At 35.0% G+C, this 19,269-nt stretch overlaps 1 protein-coding gene across 1 annotated transcript in view; it reads right to left on the bottom strand.

Moving 5' to 3' along the window:
• EMB1789 (CCCH-type zinc finger family protein) overlaps positions 1 to 19,269 on the bottom strand; it is a 181,087-nt gene that overhangs the window by 54,940 nt on the left and 106,878 nt on the right. Inside the window, exon 5 of the mRNA XM_089800015.1 lies at positions 2,141 to 2,191. Within this exon, the coding sequence (XP_089656141.1) occupies positions 2,141 to 2,191 (51 nt within the window). The remainder of the gene's footprint in view (positions 1 to 2,140; positions 2,192 to 19,269) is intronic.

Raw genomic sequence — 19,269 nt, 5'->3', positions numbered from 1 at the left:
CAACATTACCAATTTTCTTCAAAACTCTATGTTTTATATCCGTATGGCTCCTCCAATCTATGCTATACTGGATCCTCCACAATTTTGGCTTGAGATACAAGTATGTTTGCTCCCTTTGATTTCTGCGATGTTTTCCTATTCTGCTTCATAACGCATCTCTCAATAGTAATGTCATCACCACATTGAAGGTATAGGATGTGCCATGTGTTGGATACAAATGGAGAGGGGATTTGTAATCTGTTTGACACCCTTACTTCTTTGACGGAGGATTCTTGGTTATCATTTTGGATCTTTCACATCTTGACAATGATCATCAGATATATATTTGATCTTGTTCAAAAAGCATTTTTCGTTCACCAATTGCTCAACTAGTTCTTGAAACACTAGTGGACAACGAAGGAAGATGTCTTGATATCCTTACACAATCATTTTTGAGATATAGAGGCTTCTGATGATAAATTTTTATCCCATTGGGATATCCCAAGAATATGTCATGATTCTGCTGCATACACATTCATAGCTTTGAAAGAAAACTCACTGCTACAAAGTAGGTTGCTAGCGGGCTTTCAAAATAATGATATAGGTTTTTTCAATTCTGTCATACATGCAATTTTGTATGCCTTCAATGTTTTGTCTTTATCACATGCCTATGGTTGCTTATCTTTATTAATTCGTGGCTTACATGCTATCTAGAGATCTTGAAGTACAGGAGCTGATAAATTGAAACCATCCAATATCCTTTTGTCTTGATTCAAAATTAGTTGCTTGACCATTTTCGGCAGGCCATAGTAAGATGGATATATTGCTTTGGTAGTTCTATTGTTATATGTTTTCCTCAAACTTCGAATTGCAAACATTCCCGCTTTGCTATGATGAGCCGAAGATTACTAAGGCCCTTTTGGCTTGAAGCCTCATATTTGAAAACATATCTTTTCAATGTATTCTTCTTCTATCTTCAGTAGAACATCCCTCTTTATGACATGCTTGTTTCTAGGACATTAATGGTCATAAAATCATGAATCTCCAACATCATTTCTCAAATGGACGCCAAAAATTTGAGCTCCATTTAGGCACCATGGATATTTATGATTGGAGAGTAATCTCTATTGGATATTTACAATGTAACACGGGGACACGTCCCCCCACCAAAATCGGGCCGCATCCGAGATGCGCACTTGAGACGTGGATGCACTTGAGACAACAAGACGGGAGACATTAAATTTTTTTTTTTGAAAAGGCACTATTATAATTTTTTTGGTTCTATTTTTGTTATAATGGGATGTGGGGCCCATTCCTTCCTCCTTTGTTCAAAAACCTTTCATTCTTCATTTTTATTCACATTTGCATTTCTATATCTGAAGACTGATATATATTATAAATTTAAAATTATATAATTTGACATTTTCATTTGCTGATGTTCAATGTTCATTGTTTGTCATTTGATCATGAATCATGATGTTCCAGTTCAAAACTTAATGCAATGTGCAATATTTAATTTTTTTAACATCTATATTGTATAATTGTAGTACATCTTTTCATAACTAGCATTTTATGTACAATATGTATAGTTTATACACCCTTGCTTCCCCCCCGTCCCTTGCCATCGTCCCCAAATCAAGGCCCCATTGTTCCCCCGTCTCGAAAACTTGTCCCGCCATCCCCCCATCTTGCAGGCAGTGTAACTATGGATATTTATCATTTGTAGGTAATCCTGATAGTCAGAAAAAAGTAGTTACCTACATGCATTGGATGGCAGTACTTTTCTTTAGCAAGACTCTACATAGTAATGACTTCTTTGGAAGAAGGTACCATGGATGTTTACAATTAGATTTCAAGCTCTATTGGGAGGTTTCTCCTCAAAAGCGGCACTATGAAGAGAATAAGGATATTAAGTTTCTCTCAAATTTGTATAATTTTGCACGGACTTTTGTATTCTTTTTGCAAGTTCATTGCATACAGTGTCACAAGAATAGTAAAAGATTATAAGCTCATTTTTTCATGTCACAATCAATACTCGAAACAACATCACTTTACATAGTGAAGGAACAGAAAACCATGGAGGGATATTTTAATGCATAGATTTCTTGGATCATTCATATCATACGAAGATGCAATACAAACAATTTTTATTCTGCCATACCTCAGATTTAGTAATGGGGACTGCATCGTGAGAGAAAGGGCATTCCTTACCCTGCAATCAAAACAACTCTTATTAAATTAATATTTAATGTTAAAATAAAATCAATAGTTATAAAGAGAGAATGAAAACCATTTGGCACACAAAAAGAAAATGCCGAGGAGTTCATTGTATACATAGATTCTAAAGAAAAACAGGGTAAAGGGAGATATCATTACATAACAGTAATTGAAAGGCAAACATAATGTACAATATATGGCTATTGTGCCAGATATTTGCAACAAATAAATCACATGCAAAAGCTTCACAAAAGAATAAAGCTATAAATACAAACGTAAAATTCAAATGTTCACATCAAGCTAATTAATTAAATTGCAACTTCACCTAGTTTTTTAACATATATTGTGAATCTATAAACATGAATAACACACTTATTCATATTTCTTGAAAAAATAGCTACAAAAAATTGCTTAAGAATTGAAAGTGGAGCTTTAGCATACCAAGTGAAGCTTAAACTTATAAACATTAAATAGATGGCAATGATTGCATTGAATATTAACAATGGTCGGTAGACATTTGAGAGCAAATTAGGAGGTGTAAGAATTGAAAATGAAACTTTGGCATAGTAAGTAAAATTTAACCTATTAATTACTAAAAACATGGCAATGATTGCATAGAACATTAGTAATGGGGGGTGGAGGCTTGGGTAATGGGTAGTGCCCCTTGCAAGACTCCCCAATGAGGTCAACGGTCAATGTCCTTTGTGAGAATTTGGGGGAAGAGGTCCTAATGGGCTTAATGTTGAAAACTATAGCCACGATAGAGATCTTTCTCTCTGGGCATTAATACCATTATGGTCACCTTCGGCTGAAGAGGACATTTATGATAATAATTGTAATATTAAATATAAAGAGATGTCTTGAAACATGCATTGAGGCATGGAAATACGAAGAGTTGTATTTGAAAAACAAGATTCATATTTTGGGAATTTGAAGGGACCTTCGATTGTTATATGAAGAGTCTCTCTATGTGCTATATATATCACATCAAGTGAAAGCCATTCTACATTTGAATATTTTATTATCAATAAAGTGATCTTTTATTGTGTGGTTAGGTTTTTCCCTTAAACTGTGGAAGGGTTTCCCATAGTAATTTTTCGTGTTTATGTTGTATCTATTACGTTTTCCTCATTGTTGTTTACCATTTATTTTTGGGCATATATAGGTCATTGGTGTACTGGTGAAGTTGAATGGTTCTAAATGACTTCACCAGAGATCAAGCCTTGTTGAGTACATCTGAACATCAGGAAAAAAAAATACAATGGCATCCTATACACTTTAAAAGTCGAGATATCAATAGCATTGAGAAATAGTCCATTTTACTTCTGTCCCATAGGCTATTTTTTGGCCTCGTGGACGTTAAAATTTTTATCTATCTATCTATCTATATTCAACATGGTATCAAAACCAGATTAGAAATCAGCGATAAAGGACTCTCCGTTATTGTTTCAAATTGCTTAGAACTTTTCTTAGTTTGCAATTTGTTTGAGATCTTCTGCATTTTTCATCTCTTACCTTTATCAGGAGATATCTATTAATTGCGCCTCATATTATCGGGTCGTATCTACTGTTTTGGAAGATGACTTTGTGTGCTAGCTTTGGTTTTTTCTCTCAAGTCGGTCATTATCGTCTTGAGTAGGAAACAAACATTTATGTCGCTACTCTACGTGATAGAGTACAAATCTTCAATTTATGATTCTTTATACATTTTAATGACTTCATGAGCTTCTGCACTTAATAGAAGCCAAGACTCTATTGAAAGCAAATGAGTATCTGCTCAATAATGCTTGTCAATAGTACTTTGATGAGGGTCTTATGCTATATCCAGAGGCAACCTTCGATTAACTCTTGTTTGATCTACTGCAATCAGTTTGTTGGTTCCCAAAACCACAAATTGGAAATCCAAGAGCCTGCCACTTCTCCAATAGGTTTCCACAATCAATTTTGGTCAACGAACGAGAATCACCTTGATTCCCCTACACCTAAGTGGGTAGACCTTCTCCTCAAACCTGATCACTTGGTTCAAAGCTTTTCTACAACGAATTTAAGCTTTGGAGAGTTCTTCCATTGACAAAGTCCTTAAACTCGATCAAAATAAAGCTGAATGTTGAATGTTTGAATTGAATGTTTTGTATATGGTTTTTTAACAATGGATTTTATGCTTGTAAGGAAATTATAGATTTTCTGACTTCAAATATAAATCCAATGCTTCAATGACAAAAGACCAGTGCTTTAGCTTATTCAGGCAACAGAGTCAACTACAATGAAGATTATAAGTACAACTTTATAATGTTCTACGCACATAAACTATAAACAGTTTAATGATCAAGATGTGACACATCTAATATATATATGCAATTCTAAACTAGTCCAGATTGTGTTTTAACTCCTAAAGTCGGCGAGACAGACTAGACACAAATTCGGAAACAATTAAATATTTCACAATATCTGTGATGATCAAGTTTAAAATGTCATAGATGACTTCGTCCACTTATCTGACCAAAATTGTTTCCAAAACTAAAAAATGATTATAAAGAACGAATCAATTGCAATTTAATTCTCCATGCGTTTAAATAATAAAAAACCATCAAGCTTTTATAAATCATTGAAATATAATAATAAAATATATTACAAAATCATATTTAAGCTCTTTGTTGTTAAAGTTGTAGCTTTAGTCAGATTGGTTCAATCTGATATACATTATTGTTATTGGTAAATCATCATTTCCTATATATACTTATCCATGTTAAATAATATATATTATATATATGGTTATTTATATTACTAATATGTTAACTAGTGATGATTAACCGTAGAGACATGTCTCTTCATAAAATATGTCTCCTCTCTTATTTATAAGCCTTCATTTTCTTTTGGAACACAACCAATACAACGACAATTGTTAGTACATTTGCAACGATCCATGAAACTCAACATGGTATCAGAGCTAGATTGCAAATGGAAGATAAGAGTATAAAGGAGTATCTGAAAGGGGCTATCAAAATAACTATAACTCCGCAAGAATTATTGGTTTCTATATGCCATAGCTCAAGGAATGGATGGTCTTGGCGTGTGCACTGTTTGAGATGCCAGATCGAAATTCTAAGCTAGTGGAGGGGAAATGTCTAAGACTCTCGGTTTGACAGAGATCATCATGATGGGCCTGTGCATGTAGACTGTGATGGAACATTCAATTTTGGTGAATTTGGAATCCTGAACACCATGATTAGAAGCTAACAATCCACATCAAAGCCTTACAAATGATCATCAAATTTGAACAAATTAAGCATCGTGCAATGGAGGATATTTTATGTTAAATGTGATTAGCAAAGAGGTCATGTAGGCCAAAGATAATAAGGATTGGGCTCATAAGATTAATGAGATTTGCATGAGGGAAAAAATAAGGCTGATTGATGAACAACAGATGTTCGAAGGTAATTCAAAGAGGCAGAATCTTGTAAGAAATCTGTACAAAGCAGGAAGATAAAATAAAAGTATTCAGAGGTATCTTCTCAGGAGCAACCATTATGTAATCAACCAGAATTTCTATGGCATCTTGGATTGGATCTTTTCTGGGTTTTAGTGCAGATCTATGGCTCAAGCTCACAGGTTTTGGTACTAGCTTTGCAGATGGCAAAGGCTCACATGTAAAACTGCCTAATTTATTTTCTACCAGGTTCGAGGGCAACGTTCATGCTATGGACGCATTAACACTTTCAAATCATCTTGGTTTAATTTCAACACCTACAAGGAAGGAATTTAATGGTTTTTTCAGAATTCTTGAGAGGAATTATTGTGCTCATTTAAGCAATATTACAATCGATTTCTTAGCTTTCAGTGATCTCAATGGTGAATATGCATTTAGGATAATAACCAGTCTGATTTCACAAATAATTTATTAAGACAGTGAGTATACATACAGAAGTTTTTCAGCAATCGATATTCAGGATTCAATAAATCCCTGTAGTATGGGTTGCATGCTGCATGAGATATGCTTGCACATGGCACGAGCATCTTTTGATTTGTTTATATCATGGTGATCTGACCATATTGCCTTCTCTCTTAATATTCTATGTAAAATGCAAGGAATGGGCCGGTGTCACTGATCAATGAAAATGCGCTTAGATAGATGCATCATCATGGAATCGGAGAAAGCATATTTGGCAGTCGATTAGAAAACAAAGTTTGCCAGCATTAAGTGCCTGTGTGTAATACTATGGAAATAAATAATGGTGTTAAATAAGCATGCATATATATTGAAGGGCAGGTGAGAGAAGCGTGGAAATGGAGAATTCCTGATGCGAGCCCGAAAATATTGCTTAGTGTGCAGTTACACATATATGCAAATAATAAAATTGTTAAGAGCAGCCGATGGTTATCCTGTTATTATCACCAGTTATCTGCAAACTAAAATGCATCGTGAAGACTAGGATACTGCAATCTGTTCCTTTCCATGGAAAGTGGAATATTTGTGGCACGTATCTCATGTTTGTTCATTTTTTTTGTGTTGCAGGTGAATACGCGAGCCAACGGACATGATGATCTCGAGTTCAGATGTTATGCATTCATCGGACGTTTTTTCGATTCCTTCATTATTCTCTAAATGCATCAAAGCATACAGATTCCTGATGCAGAGATTAAAGTTTAACCGTTGGGGGTTCATGCAGGAGAAGGGCGCAGGATGCATAATAAAAGAGGAGCGAATCACAGTCATGAGATACAGTCATATGATGTATTAAAGCATTTGATCCAGAAGAAAGGAAATGGTATTGACATGTCGGTGCCAAATAGGAAGGAATGATCAATCAAGTCGATCTAAAGGGCAGCATAATAAAAGGATTACACTTTTTAACAAAGCGTATGCACCTGTCGATTGTTAGTGAGATATAGTTATTATTCAAGTTTTTTTTGTTAAGATTGTAATTAGTTGCTATGAAGAGGTGTGTTGTTCCATTAGGCAACCTCTCACTCTCTATAAATAGTAGGCATGAGAGATAGCAAAGGGACAAATTTTTTTTGAGAGACAGCATATATTATTGAGAAATTCCTTCATATTATTCTGAATATGCACATTATTAGATCTCTTTGAGAAGAAGTTGTTGAAATATTGAACAAAGCAGATAAAGTTTGAGGATTATTGAACTTAATTTTTTAAGTTGCCTGTGGCTGATTTGTATTGGATAGAGCTCCAGCACATTCTGAGAATCTTCAATACGAACTACTGCAGCAATAAAATCAGTAAGAAACTTATTTTGTTTTAGAGTTGGAGGGTATATGTCTTGTCCTTTATGATTCTGATGATTATATGTTTATAATTTGATATTCCGATTAGCGCATTGAATTGTTCAGCTATTCAGAATTGATTAATGCAAATATTGTAGGAATATATTATCTTTCCTCTATTTGTATCTGTTTTATGATTTTATCCAAATTAAGGTTAAATTATTGCAGACTAATCTGAATATGCAAAGGTGAATCAACTCGTGGCATCGTAATAATTAAGTTATTAACATATACAATATCATTATTATCATCAAGTTGTATGTAAAGAATATAAATTTGACTCTATCACCCATTGAGATTCGGCACTGATCATTAATCTGTTCGTGAATTCTTGAACTTATATGCTGGCAATCTTTTAACTTTTTCTTTGAAGGAGATTGAATCATATTCATAATAGTAATTTGTTTTAAACTTTTTTTTTTCAGCAAACAGACAAAAGTTAAAAAATAATAATCTAAGTTTGAAGATAAATAAACATTAACTACAATTCAGAACTTTTCCTTGATGCTTGCCAATTGAGGAGTTTATTTGATTACTGTAATCCGCTATAAATTGTCTTGGAAATTGAGTTTTGCCATCCAGGATTCAGGTAAACAGGCCTTGGTCCAGCGGAACCAAAGGCGTAGAGGATTGGATTTAATCCTGTCAAGTTGGCCAAAATCAGTTAGATACCTAGCATCGAGTAGGCAAGGCTTGTAGGTTTCTAACAGATGATTTTGATAACCAACAGACTGCTCAGACACAAATCAGAAAGGAATGAAATGCTTGTGCTTGCTTGGTGCTTTTACTGCAAATGTCAAATGCTTGTGCATGCACAAAAATTGCTAGCAAAATAGTGAATATATAATCGAACTTCTCTTTTTAGGATAACAAAGTTTGTGTTGGGTCTGAGTGGGATTCTTATGTCTACAAGGATTTATCCTTAGGCCTACCGAAATTCTAAGCGTGGAGAGGAATAGTGTTATCTCACATATTACCATCCTTTGTTTCACTCATTGTCTATTCTTATTCTTGAGTTGAGCATTCATACTCTCTTCGCAATGGCAATATTCCAAGACATTCGTTTGGCGACAGTATTTTTGAAGGAGTCTTTTATTGGGTGTTGTATGCGAAGTGTTGAGAGGATAAAAATATTTCCCATCCATTGAGGAATCCACACGATGGATAAATGTTCACCCTCCACACGTATATACGTTGATCAGTAGAAACTTTGACTCAGCTCCTTTATTCCACCTGTGAGCCATTCTCTGTGGATTCTGCTCCTTATCATGATCGATTCGCTGATATTATCAAACAATGTCATCGATTCATTAGAAAAAGGTCTTGGTGATAATAAGTTTGGGAACAATATCGACATATTGATTTGAAGATTGTAACCTGCATGAGATTAGAAGACTTGAGATATTGACTGACTCTTCTTGTGGAGTGAGATTTGTTTAGATGGGGAGAAAATCCAATGTTTGGGGGTCTCGCTGAGTTTAGGAAGCGTGATAGTAATGATCTCACCACTAGTCAAATTAGAATGTTGATCAATTGTCTCCAATGCGAGCTCGGATGACTGCCGAGAATCCAGATTGGACTTGACTCAATGTGGATGTGATCGATGGATCACATGCTTATGGACCAATAGGTCGTCATTTCCAAGTCAGATGCCAGTTCCAATGTCACAATGGGGTGCTGACCAGGCTACACTAGCAAATATGGCAGGGTCAAAGTGAATTGTTGATGGAGACAGGTTGGGGTGGATACAATGTGCAAGTTGCACTACTCGAGAGTGTGACTCGTTCTCATGCTCAAACAGAACAAAACTAGTGGGCAAGCAAGAAGGGAGTCTGTTGGCAGTGGGCCAACATCCCTCGCAGGATTCGCGACATGGCTTAACCACCTCCTGTGGTTCTATAAGACTATTGGTTGTATTAAGCATTAACAGGTCGATCTTCTGGTGCAACGACAACCTTGTTCTTCTTAACAATTGGTATCAAAGCTTGGTCAAAGGTTCGAATCCGGCTGAACATGGCGAGTGACGCTGGGAGGGGGATTGTTGGTAGTGGGCCAACGTCCCTTGCAAGATTCGTGACATGGCTTAACCGCCTCCTGTGGTTCTATAAGACTATTGGTTATTTTGGGGATTAACAGGTCGATCTTTTGGTGCAACGACAACCCTGTCTTTTCTAACAGAGTCATCATTAATGATGTCCACCATGTCAAATCAACTTAAAAGAAGGTAACTTGCGTAGCATAAAGGTGGGACACAGAGAAACATCGAGACAGATATTAAATATGAATAAGAAGTGGATGACTTTATTGTTATAAGGTATTGGATGCATAGCAAACTACCGTGTAAAGAAGGGTAAAGGTGATTTTAAGGTATGTCTTATTGATAATCAATTTCTAATATAATACAAATATTATAATGGGTAGTACATTTGGTAACTCTATATATATATATATATGTATGTATGAATGTACATGTGTAGAACATTGTGAATTTCAAAAAAAAAAAAAGATAATTTATATAAATAATGTTTATTTAAGAAATCATTGATATTTTATGATATCTTACAAGAAGGGAGAAAGAAATTCAATGTTATATGTATAATTACCACACTAACGATGACGAGGACAATTAAGGATGCTAACAAGTATTTATTTTCATTGAACATTACAATTGTCTATTCATTGTAGTTTCTCTCTTATTTATTATACTATAAGAATTATGTGCCTTGCTCTTTTCCTTTGAGACAATGATATAGAGGTTGATAAAGACTGAAAACTCTATAAAATGGAATAAGTAGGAATTTTACATTGAAGGGGGAAAGAATAACCAATGTTTTATTCCCATTATTTGACAAATGCCTATATGGAAATAGTTTTTGATGCATATGGACCTTCATTGAGAAACTTTCATGAAGGATGTACATATAAGTATTCATCAGCCTTGACTATTACATTTATCTTCTCATCGTATTCACTCTCTTATTTGTAATTCTACACATACTATAAGAGTTATTTTGCCTTGATCTTTTCCTTTGTATTTGAATTTGATCTTGTAGGAAAAGAAGAATGGCACATTAGGGAGCTTATGAAAGTAGCTTAAAAGAAGTTGTGATCAGGCTGGATAAAGTGAGGCTCTTGAAGCAAATATCCTTGATAATTGAGATTATGAGTATCCTTCTACATTAAGAGGCAATATGACACTTCTTCGAAGGCAATGCAAGAGCTTAGAAGATTGATACTCAAAGGGAGTCTAGAAATACATGTATGTAACTGCATGATTTTGATGGGCCTACTATTGAGTTCATCATGAGGAAGTATTGACTCATCACTAGAAAATCGGAAGATTGATATCAAATTCACACTAAGTTTGACAAGAATCCTTGGGGGAAGAGAGCCTCTAAGGGAGTAACTACTAGACCTAACTTCCCAGCATCTTTATTCTAAGGGAGAATTTTGAAGTGCAATCCTTTGTGAATGATATCTTCTCTATGAGGAGAAGTTCTAAGTGAAATTCCTTGTAATGCATTCTTTTCGATGAGAGAAAATTAAGGTGAAAGCCTTTGTACCACTCTTTGACTTGGTTCATGGTGGTTACTATTTTGCATATGATATGTAATGAAAGGTGACGACCTTATCAATAGTTTGACCTATCTCCTAGATATGCTACATTAACTTGTAGCACCTAAATGTGTTGGATGTCTAGGAGCAAATGTAATCATAGTTCTTTGATCCGGATTTTGCCAAAAACCATGATAACCAACTCATCATGGTTCTTTGGGTCGGATTTTGCTGGACACCGTGATAACTTGTTATGGTTCTTTGGGCCGGATCTTGCCGGACACCATGACATAGTTACTATTATACACTACACTTAAAGTGATGTTTAAGCTTATATTAAAGTTATGGAAATTGTTTCAATTGTGTGTTATGAAAGGTGAGAAATGTAACCTCATAGTGAATTGAATATCATACTAAGATGATATCTCTTCATATACTTGAGAGCATAATGTATTCTACAAATCCTCTTGAGCTAAGAGGGAGTGTTAAAGTTGTAGCTTCAGTCAGATTGGTTTAATCTGATATACATTATTGTTATTGGTAAATCATCATTCCCTGTATATACTTATCCATGTTAAATAATATATATTATTGTATATAATATACATATTATATAATAATATATTATATTTATGGTTATTTATATTACTAATATATTAATATGTTAACTAGTGATGATTAACCGTAGAGACATGCCTCTTCCTTTCTTATTTAGAAGCCTTCATTTGCATTTGGAACACAATCAATACAATGACAATTGTTAGTACATTTGCAACGATCCATGAAATTCAACACTTATCCCTCTGTACAAAATATATAATACTTCTTTGTAAAAAAAAAAATTGAATGTCGGATGTCTTTTTTTTTTTTCTTTTGTAAAACATTTTATTATTATTTATACCATATCTATGGTGACATTTCAACATTAAGAAGTCACAACCTCTAGACACACCACTTCATGTGTTTAATATTTTAAACTAATGCCCGCTTAATAATTGCACCTGTTCAAAGTAATTTCCTTTAACAATAAACTGTAGCATTCAATAACTTTTAATTATTTGTGCGCCTTAGTTTTGAGATTGCTGGCTCATTAATCCTCGTAGGCTGGGGTTCCATGGGCACCTGTTTCCTTAAAAATAGAGTGGGTGCCGCTGAGATATTTTAGGAAGATTTAAAAAGGGAAGCGGTTCTATGGATTTGTATGTGAATCCGTTTAAAAAAATTAGCTCCTAAATTCAAGGAAGTTGTTTGTCTCATGAATTTTAATAATAAAAATAAAATTAATTCATAAATTTGTTTGGTGGGATTTCATTTTGGTGGCAAAATGAAGTGTAAGTTGTTGACAAATGGCAGAATTCTTCCCTAAGCTGGTGGGGCTAAATCCAACCCCACCCCTTTTTCACTCGCTCAAATTGAGAGGGCTAAAAATTCGGGGCTCCTATTTTGTAGGAAAAGGTTCCAATTAAACCTTTAGCCCCCCTAAAAAATTATCATGGAGCCCCCCGCTCCACAAAAATAGAGCCCAAGCCCATCCCATAGTATCCCTGCCTTAGTAATTTCATCAGGCGTTATACCTATTTTCAATTTATCGGTCTTTCCTGCATACTGGTATATATCATCGCTGCTTATTATTTTGTCTTTGAATAGCAAATGGATGGACGAAGGAATGTTTTGAGGGACTATTGTTACTGCTTAAATATCTGGTCACGCACGCACAGGTTCTTATGAACTTGTAATATAATCTTTTCGTATGCCAAATTGACCTTTCATATGCTCACTGGTTTTGATTCAAGCTGGAGTTTACGGATAGCACCATATCATTCGCAAAAGACCTTCCTTCTTCCTAAGTGTCTCAAACAACATCTTCCTCCTTTCGGTGTTGGGCCTTCTCTCTCATCGGGGATATATTTTTTCATTGCCGTCTTTATATTTCAATTCCTGCAGATATCGAGTGATGAATGGATGAAGTGTCGGCATTGTGGCAGGATCGTGCTCATCCTATCATGAGTCAGTTGCAAGACGTGTGAAATTCTAATGCGAAGCCCAGGCATCCATCATCGTGTTTATACTCGAGAACTTGAAACTGCTGGAGATTCCTGTCCTGCACATTTATACTAATAAATTTTCCTCCATTCATCTGCATTATTGGAGAGAAATTACTAGACAACACCACTTAAGGGATTACGAAATTATTTGTGTCTTCATGTACTTATTGGGCTAGCATATTCCAGTCAATCATGCCAGTATGAACTGTCTAACACCACACTCGATGCAGCTTGTGTGTATTTTTTGTTTTAAAGAATACGGTGGATGGAGAGCAAAGTATCGTCTTCTGCAGAGCATATTTGAAAGTCAGCAGTACAAGCATCCAGCCATACACTTTCTTTTTAATCTGATAAACATGGAAAAAGAAGAGATCCAAAGTCTATTTCACTTGCCACTCTTTTGTCATTCTGGTTTTCCTGTAACAGATTTGAACATTCACATTGTTGTTTCCTTAAATATGGAAGGAGTACTTCTAAAGGTCTTAGCAGCACTCTTTAATAAAGCCTCTGGGCTTTCATCACAATAAGGGGAACCCCATGGCTGTATGAGCATTTGGAAAGAGTCACAAATATCTTTGCATATGCATGGAGATCTTTGAATCCTTGTTATCTGAAACAATCTGCATATACCCTGTGACAATAAGATTCAATGCCTCCTTAGTACATCCTGGTCAACTTCATAACACTGTCGACAAATTATATAAAGTACTAGAGTGATGTGCTGAGAATGGCCATCATCTGATTCCAGCAACTCAGGAAAATGAGGATGCTCCAGAAGAAACATAACAACTTCTACTCTCCTACAAATTGGATGATCGCTGCAGAATTGCTTTGGTCATGTGAAGGATTCTTTAAACATGACTGGCATACATTAGGTGTACAGGATTCACACCCACTTGCAGAACACTAAAGTTACAACATTTTTCATCTGAACAGGGAAACATTCACGAGTACCAAGGATCTCAAGAATTTTCCAATGCACTGCAAATCCATAGGATGCATTTTCTGTAGTGTAAATTCAGTCTTCATCATCTGCAATAGACTTTGTGATTTCTGTGAGTACATCCTGGACAATGATTTACAACACTCCCATGATATGTCCGATATCAGATACTTCTGTATAGTGCTGAAATGTATGCATGTATGAACCAACCTCCTTTTCCACACTCTCCTGATCATGACTTTTAGAGTTTTGAAGCACATGTTCGTAGTGGGTAAGATCTAAAGATTTTCTCTTTGCCATGGTGTTTAGGACTCTAAATTTTGCCAAAGTTTAGAGTTTCGTCACGGCTAACTGCTGGATTTTTTTCCAGCTACCATGCAAAGGTCTTTCGTCTAAAAGGATTAACGCAACGTCTGAAGCAACTTTCACTGTTGTCATGACATTGATGACATGGAAGGAAAAGCAGTATTGTGGCATTATAACTTATTGTATTTTAATAAAAGAAAATTATCATATGTGCTCCCAGCAGTTATCAACTATCTTGGTGGGCTTCATGCGCTACTTTGTGCGTGTGTGTGTTATTTATTTAGTCTATCGTATATTTGTTATTTTTTCTTCTTGGACTCTCTGTGACTCCTAGCATCCTTTGATATTTGTCGGTTCATCTTTGTAACATTTGTTTGGGCTCCTTCGGTTACTCTATATGATTTACAAAAAGGAAGCCTTAGATATGGGAGATTTTTGTTGCAAATGTGGCCTATCTATGTGATTGGACTCTACTTCTGTCTGTTGAATTTTTTTTGATATGTTGAGGAATTAATTTATGTTGGCAGTGATATTTTGATGGTGTCGTGATTTTTAGTAATGGTGGATGTGTTGTTTTTCTATGCTCTGAGATGGTAGAACGCTTTCTCAGTTTTTTTTAATTCTTAAGGAGCATTATGAGTGCATTTAGCTGTGCTGAATATACATGTCGTACTCTCTGTCTTTGAGCAGTATGATGGTGACTGTTCTGTGTGTGTGTGTGTGTTTAACATGAGATAGCTCATACCTGTGTATCAACTGCATTCTCTTGTTCTCCTGATCATTGTGCGATCATTTGAGCAATCTCAGTTATTCATTTGTTTATCTTTACTTGTTGACTGCTCTGTGGCTGAAGACATCAATGAGAGGCAACAATTTATGTAAAGCCTTCATTCTGTACCATGACAACATCATGTTGAGAGAATCTATGACGAAATTTGCTTGTGTTTCTTGCAAACTTTTCATGTTCAGCTAAAGATCTCTCTCTCTCTCTCTCTCTCTCTCTCTCTCTCTCTCTCTCTCTCTCTATGAGGGAGTATTGGAGATCGTAGCAGAGATCGAAATCTTTATCTCTGGACATTAATACGGTTATGGTCACCTTTAGCTAAAGAGGACATTTATGGTAATTATTGTAATATTAAATATAAAGACGTATCTTACAACATGCATTGAGGCATGGAAATACGAAGAGTTGTATTTGAAAATAAAGAGTCATGTTTTGGGAATTTGAAGGCACCTTCGATTATAATGTGAAGAGTCTCTCTATGTGTTATAAAATGGATCAAGCGAAAGTCATTGTACACTTGAATATTTTATTATCAATAAAGTGATCTTTTGTTGTGTGGCTGGGTTTTTCCCTTCAATTCTGGAAGGGTTTTCCCAGGGTAATTTCTAGTGTTTATGTTGTATCTATTATGTTTTCCTCATTGCTGTTAATCATTTACTTCTGGGCAAATATATTCAAAACTTAATGGGTATTTTCCCTTACAAGGTCTGTGGACAATGCCCCTAACATGTTCCATGTTGTGATTTAGGGTGGAGATTAGGAGCAAAACCTTAGCCAACATGCACAAATTAAGGCCTCCAAAACCTCACAAACCTTCACGATGAATGTCATTTTCCCAGATTTCATAGCATGTTTTGCATTACCAAGAAGTTCTTGGAACTGTTGGAAAACACCACAAAGTCTCTAGAATGTCTCGAGGACATCCTGGAGTTTCCATACTAAGGGGACTAGGACTGTCATCATTCCCAAAAATCCTCATGGAACACTACATTTATATGTCATTAAACACTTTTATAGATGAGAACATAGTAGACTTCTATAGGAAAGGTGTACAACCTATTGAGGGTAAATATCAAGAAGAAAAATTGAGTAATTTATTTGTCTAGTTGGGAAGGAACACTAAATATTTTATTGCTTGAAATTTTGATAATCCATTTTCATGGACTTATTTAAATAAATTATGTCAAATTAAATAAAAAATGTAAGGAGAATCTGATAACTCTTTCACTTATGAGATATTCATAGTGAGCATCATGTAGAGAGAGTCCATGATGTCATCACGTTGAGAGGTTCCGTGATTGGAGTTGGAAGTCATGCTAAGAGAGTCCATGACTCTATTAGGTTGAGAGATTCTATGATAAAATGTTGGTTGTAAACCTTACTAACTTGTCATGTTGAGAGATTCCATAAGCACATCACATTGAGTGAGTCCGTGATGAAAGGTGATTGTAATTTTTGCAAGTTTGTCATGTTGAGAGATTCTATGACAGCATCATGTTGAATGAGTCTGTGATGGAATTTGAATGTGATTTTTTGCAGGTTTTTCATGTTGGGTGATTCCATGACTATGAGTAATTGTTACATGTCTATCATATTAAGTGATCCGGATTATTAACAATGAGTAAATTGTTCTCTTAGTGTCATGTTGAGAGAGTCTGTGATGAAATTTGGTTGTGTTTCATCTTGAGTGATCCCATGAATTTTATAGGATCTATGTGATTAGATTTTATCATTTACATTTTGGTTACAGACTTGTGTGACAGTTCAACTAGAGATCTCTTTCTCACTAAGAGGGAATGTTGGAGATTGTAGCTACGGTAGAGATCTTTATCTCTAGACATTAATACCATTATGGTTACCTTCAGCTAAAGAGGACATTTATGATAATAATTGTAATATTAAATATAAAGACATGTGTCTTACAACATGCATTGAGGCATGGAGATATGAAGAGTTGTATTTGAAAATAAAGAGTCATGTTTTGGGAATTCGAAGAGACCTTCAGTTGTAATGTGAAGAGTCTCTCTATATCACATCAAGTGAAAGTCATTGTACACTTGAGTATTTTATTATCAATAAAGTGATTTTTTGTTGTGTGGCTGAGATTTTCCCTTTAATTCTAGAAGGGTTTTCCTAGGGTAATTTCTGGTATTTATGGTGTATCTATTATGTTTTTCTCATTGTTCTTTATCATTTATTTCTGGTAACATATATTAAAACTTAATGGGTATTTTTCCTAGCAGGGTTCTAGGAGCCGAACCAATAACAACATTGAGGGGCAACACCCCTTGCAAGGTCCGTGGACAATACCCCTAGTATGTTCCATGTGATTTAGGGTGGAGATGAGGAGCAAAGCCTTGGTCACCATGCACAAATTAAGGTCTATAAAACCTCACAAACTTTCATGATTAATGTCATTTTCACAGATTTTATAGCATGTTTTGCATTATAAGAACTTCTTGGAACTATTGGAAACCTGCACAAAGTCTCTAGAATGTCTTGAGGACTTCCTGGAGTTTCCATACCAAGGGGAACAAGGCTATCACCGTTCCCAAAAATCCTCATGGAACACTACATTTATTTGTCATTAAACATTTCTGTAGATGAAAAAATATAGTAGACTTCTATAGGAAAGGTGTACAACCTATTTAAGGTAAATATCAAGAAGAAAAAATGAATAATTTATTTGGCCTATTGAGAAGGAGCAATTAATTATTATTGCTTGAAATTTTGATAATTCATTTTCATGTTACTTATTTAATATTACCAATTATTCCTTGTACTTTGATTGATCCAAACTAATTTATTGGATGTAATGAGCTTAAGAGCATTAATTTCATCCAATTGGTCCAACCAACCTATCAAAAATTGAAGTCATGTGTATGTTGTTAATTTCTTCATTATAACACTTTTTTTCCATAGAATATACTTTTCATATTTTCCTCACATGTCACCAATGCATTTTTCAGTGATGTCATAATCAAGGTCACTCCCTTGACCTTGCAAGCTAACCAATGTCTACTTAGAATCTATTGAGAGGTTGTACTCCCTTGTGTATTCCACAAGTTTTGTACCCTACATCCTGAACCATATATGTCAATATCATATTACTTTATTGCAATCATGTGAACGTGTAAAAGAAAAAGTTAAAGCATGAAGGCAAGTATATACACATTTTCTCTCTTGGTGAAATAGAGGCAACAATGTCATATATAACTTAATATTTATTTAATTCAACGAAAGAAAAATTGTCAGTGGCCTATTCCAGGGAAAGAGTCAATAAAAATGTCCTCAAATAAATCCACAGGATAAAGCCTTGCGTTCTTTGACCTTGCCTTTCTTTTTTCTTGGATAATTTCAAAAAAAATTAAACAATGAGCATGAATGACATTCCTATTGCAATAAATGATATTATCTTCATAGAATAAAAACAATAATCTTAGTTCTTCAGATGGGAAAATGGTTTTTAGATAATTCGTGTCAACGTCTCTACAAGTTTTTAGCTTGAGATAATTCATACATTTTTTTAAAAGGATAAAATGCTCCACTTCATGCTTTCAGAGTGAGGTACATAGGTGTATGAATCATATTCTATAGCCAAAAGATTCAAAGTTACTACAAGTGGTGGAACCCCTTGCCAATTTCTATTCTATTCAGTTCTATTGTGTCATCAAATAACACCTTGTGCTCTATTCTGCCATTCACTTGCTGTGTCCGGTTACCTAGATTTAAGCGAGGGCCTTAAGTTTCAAACATAAATTGGTAGTAGCCCCCTTGCCTAGTACTCAATTAGTCTCGTTAAGCTTTAAAGTTTCCTAATGCCTTAACCCTTTGACCAAGATCACATAATGAAAACAAATGGAAGCTACACTATAATGTCCCTTATTTGTTATACCTGATTTTAGCCCAAAATAATGATTCCAACACCATAATTTGCTTACAACAAATACTCTAAAATTAAATCATCAAAATAGTTATTTACGAGTAAATTAACAATTAACTTAAATGGCATGGCAGATCAAATATATAGTTAATTCCCAAAAACCAACCATAGCAGGAATTGGAAGTAAAAGCACAATAGGGCACCCAAAGAGTGCATCACAATGAAGCCCAAGATAAGGTGGAGAATTTACATAGTGGGAACTGGTCCACTGCCT

This window comes from Cupressus sempervirens, chromosome 9, assembly GCF_028749045.1.
Source record: "Cupressus sempervirens isolate cs-2001-9-10 chromosome 9, ASM2874904v1, whole genome shotgun sequence".
Taxonomy (NCBI): domain Eukaryota; kingdom Viridiplantae; phylum Streptophyta; class Pinopsida; order Cupressales; family Cupressaceae; genus Cupressus; species Cupressus sempervirens.
This window is presented reverse-complemented; position numbering and strand designations above follow the sequence as displayed.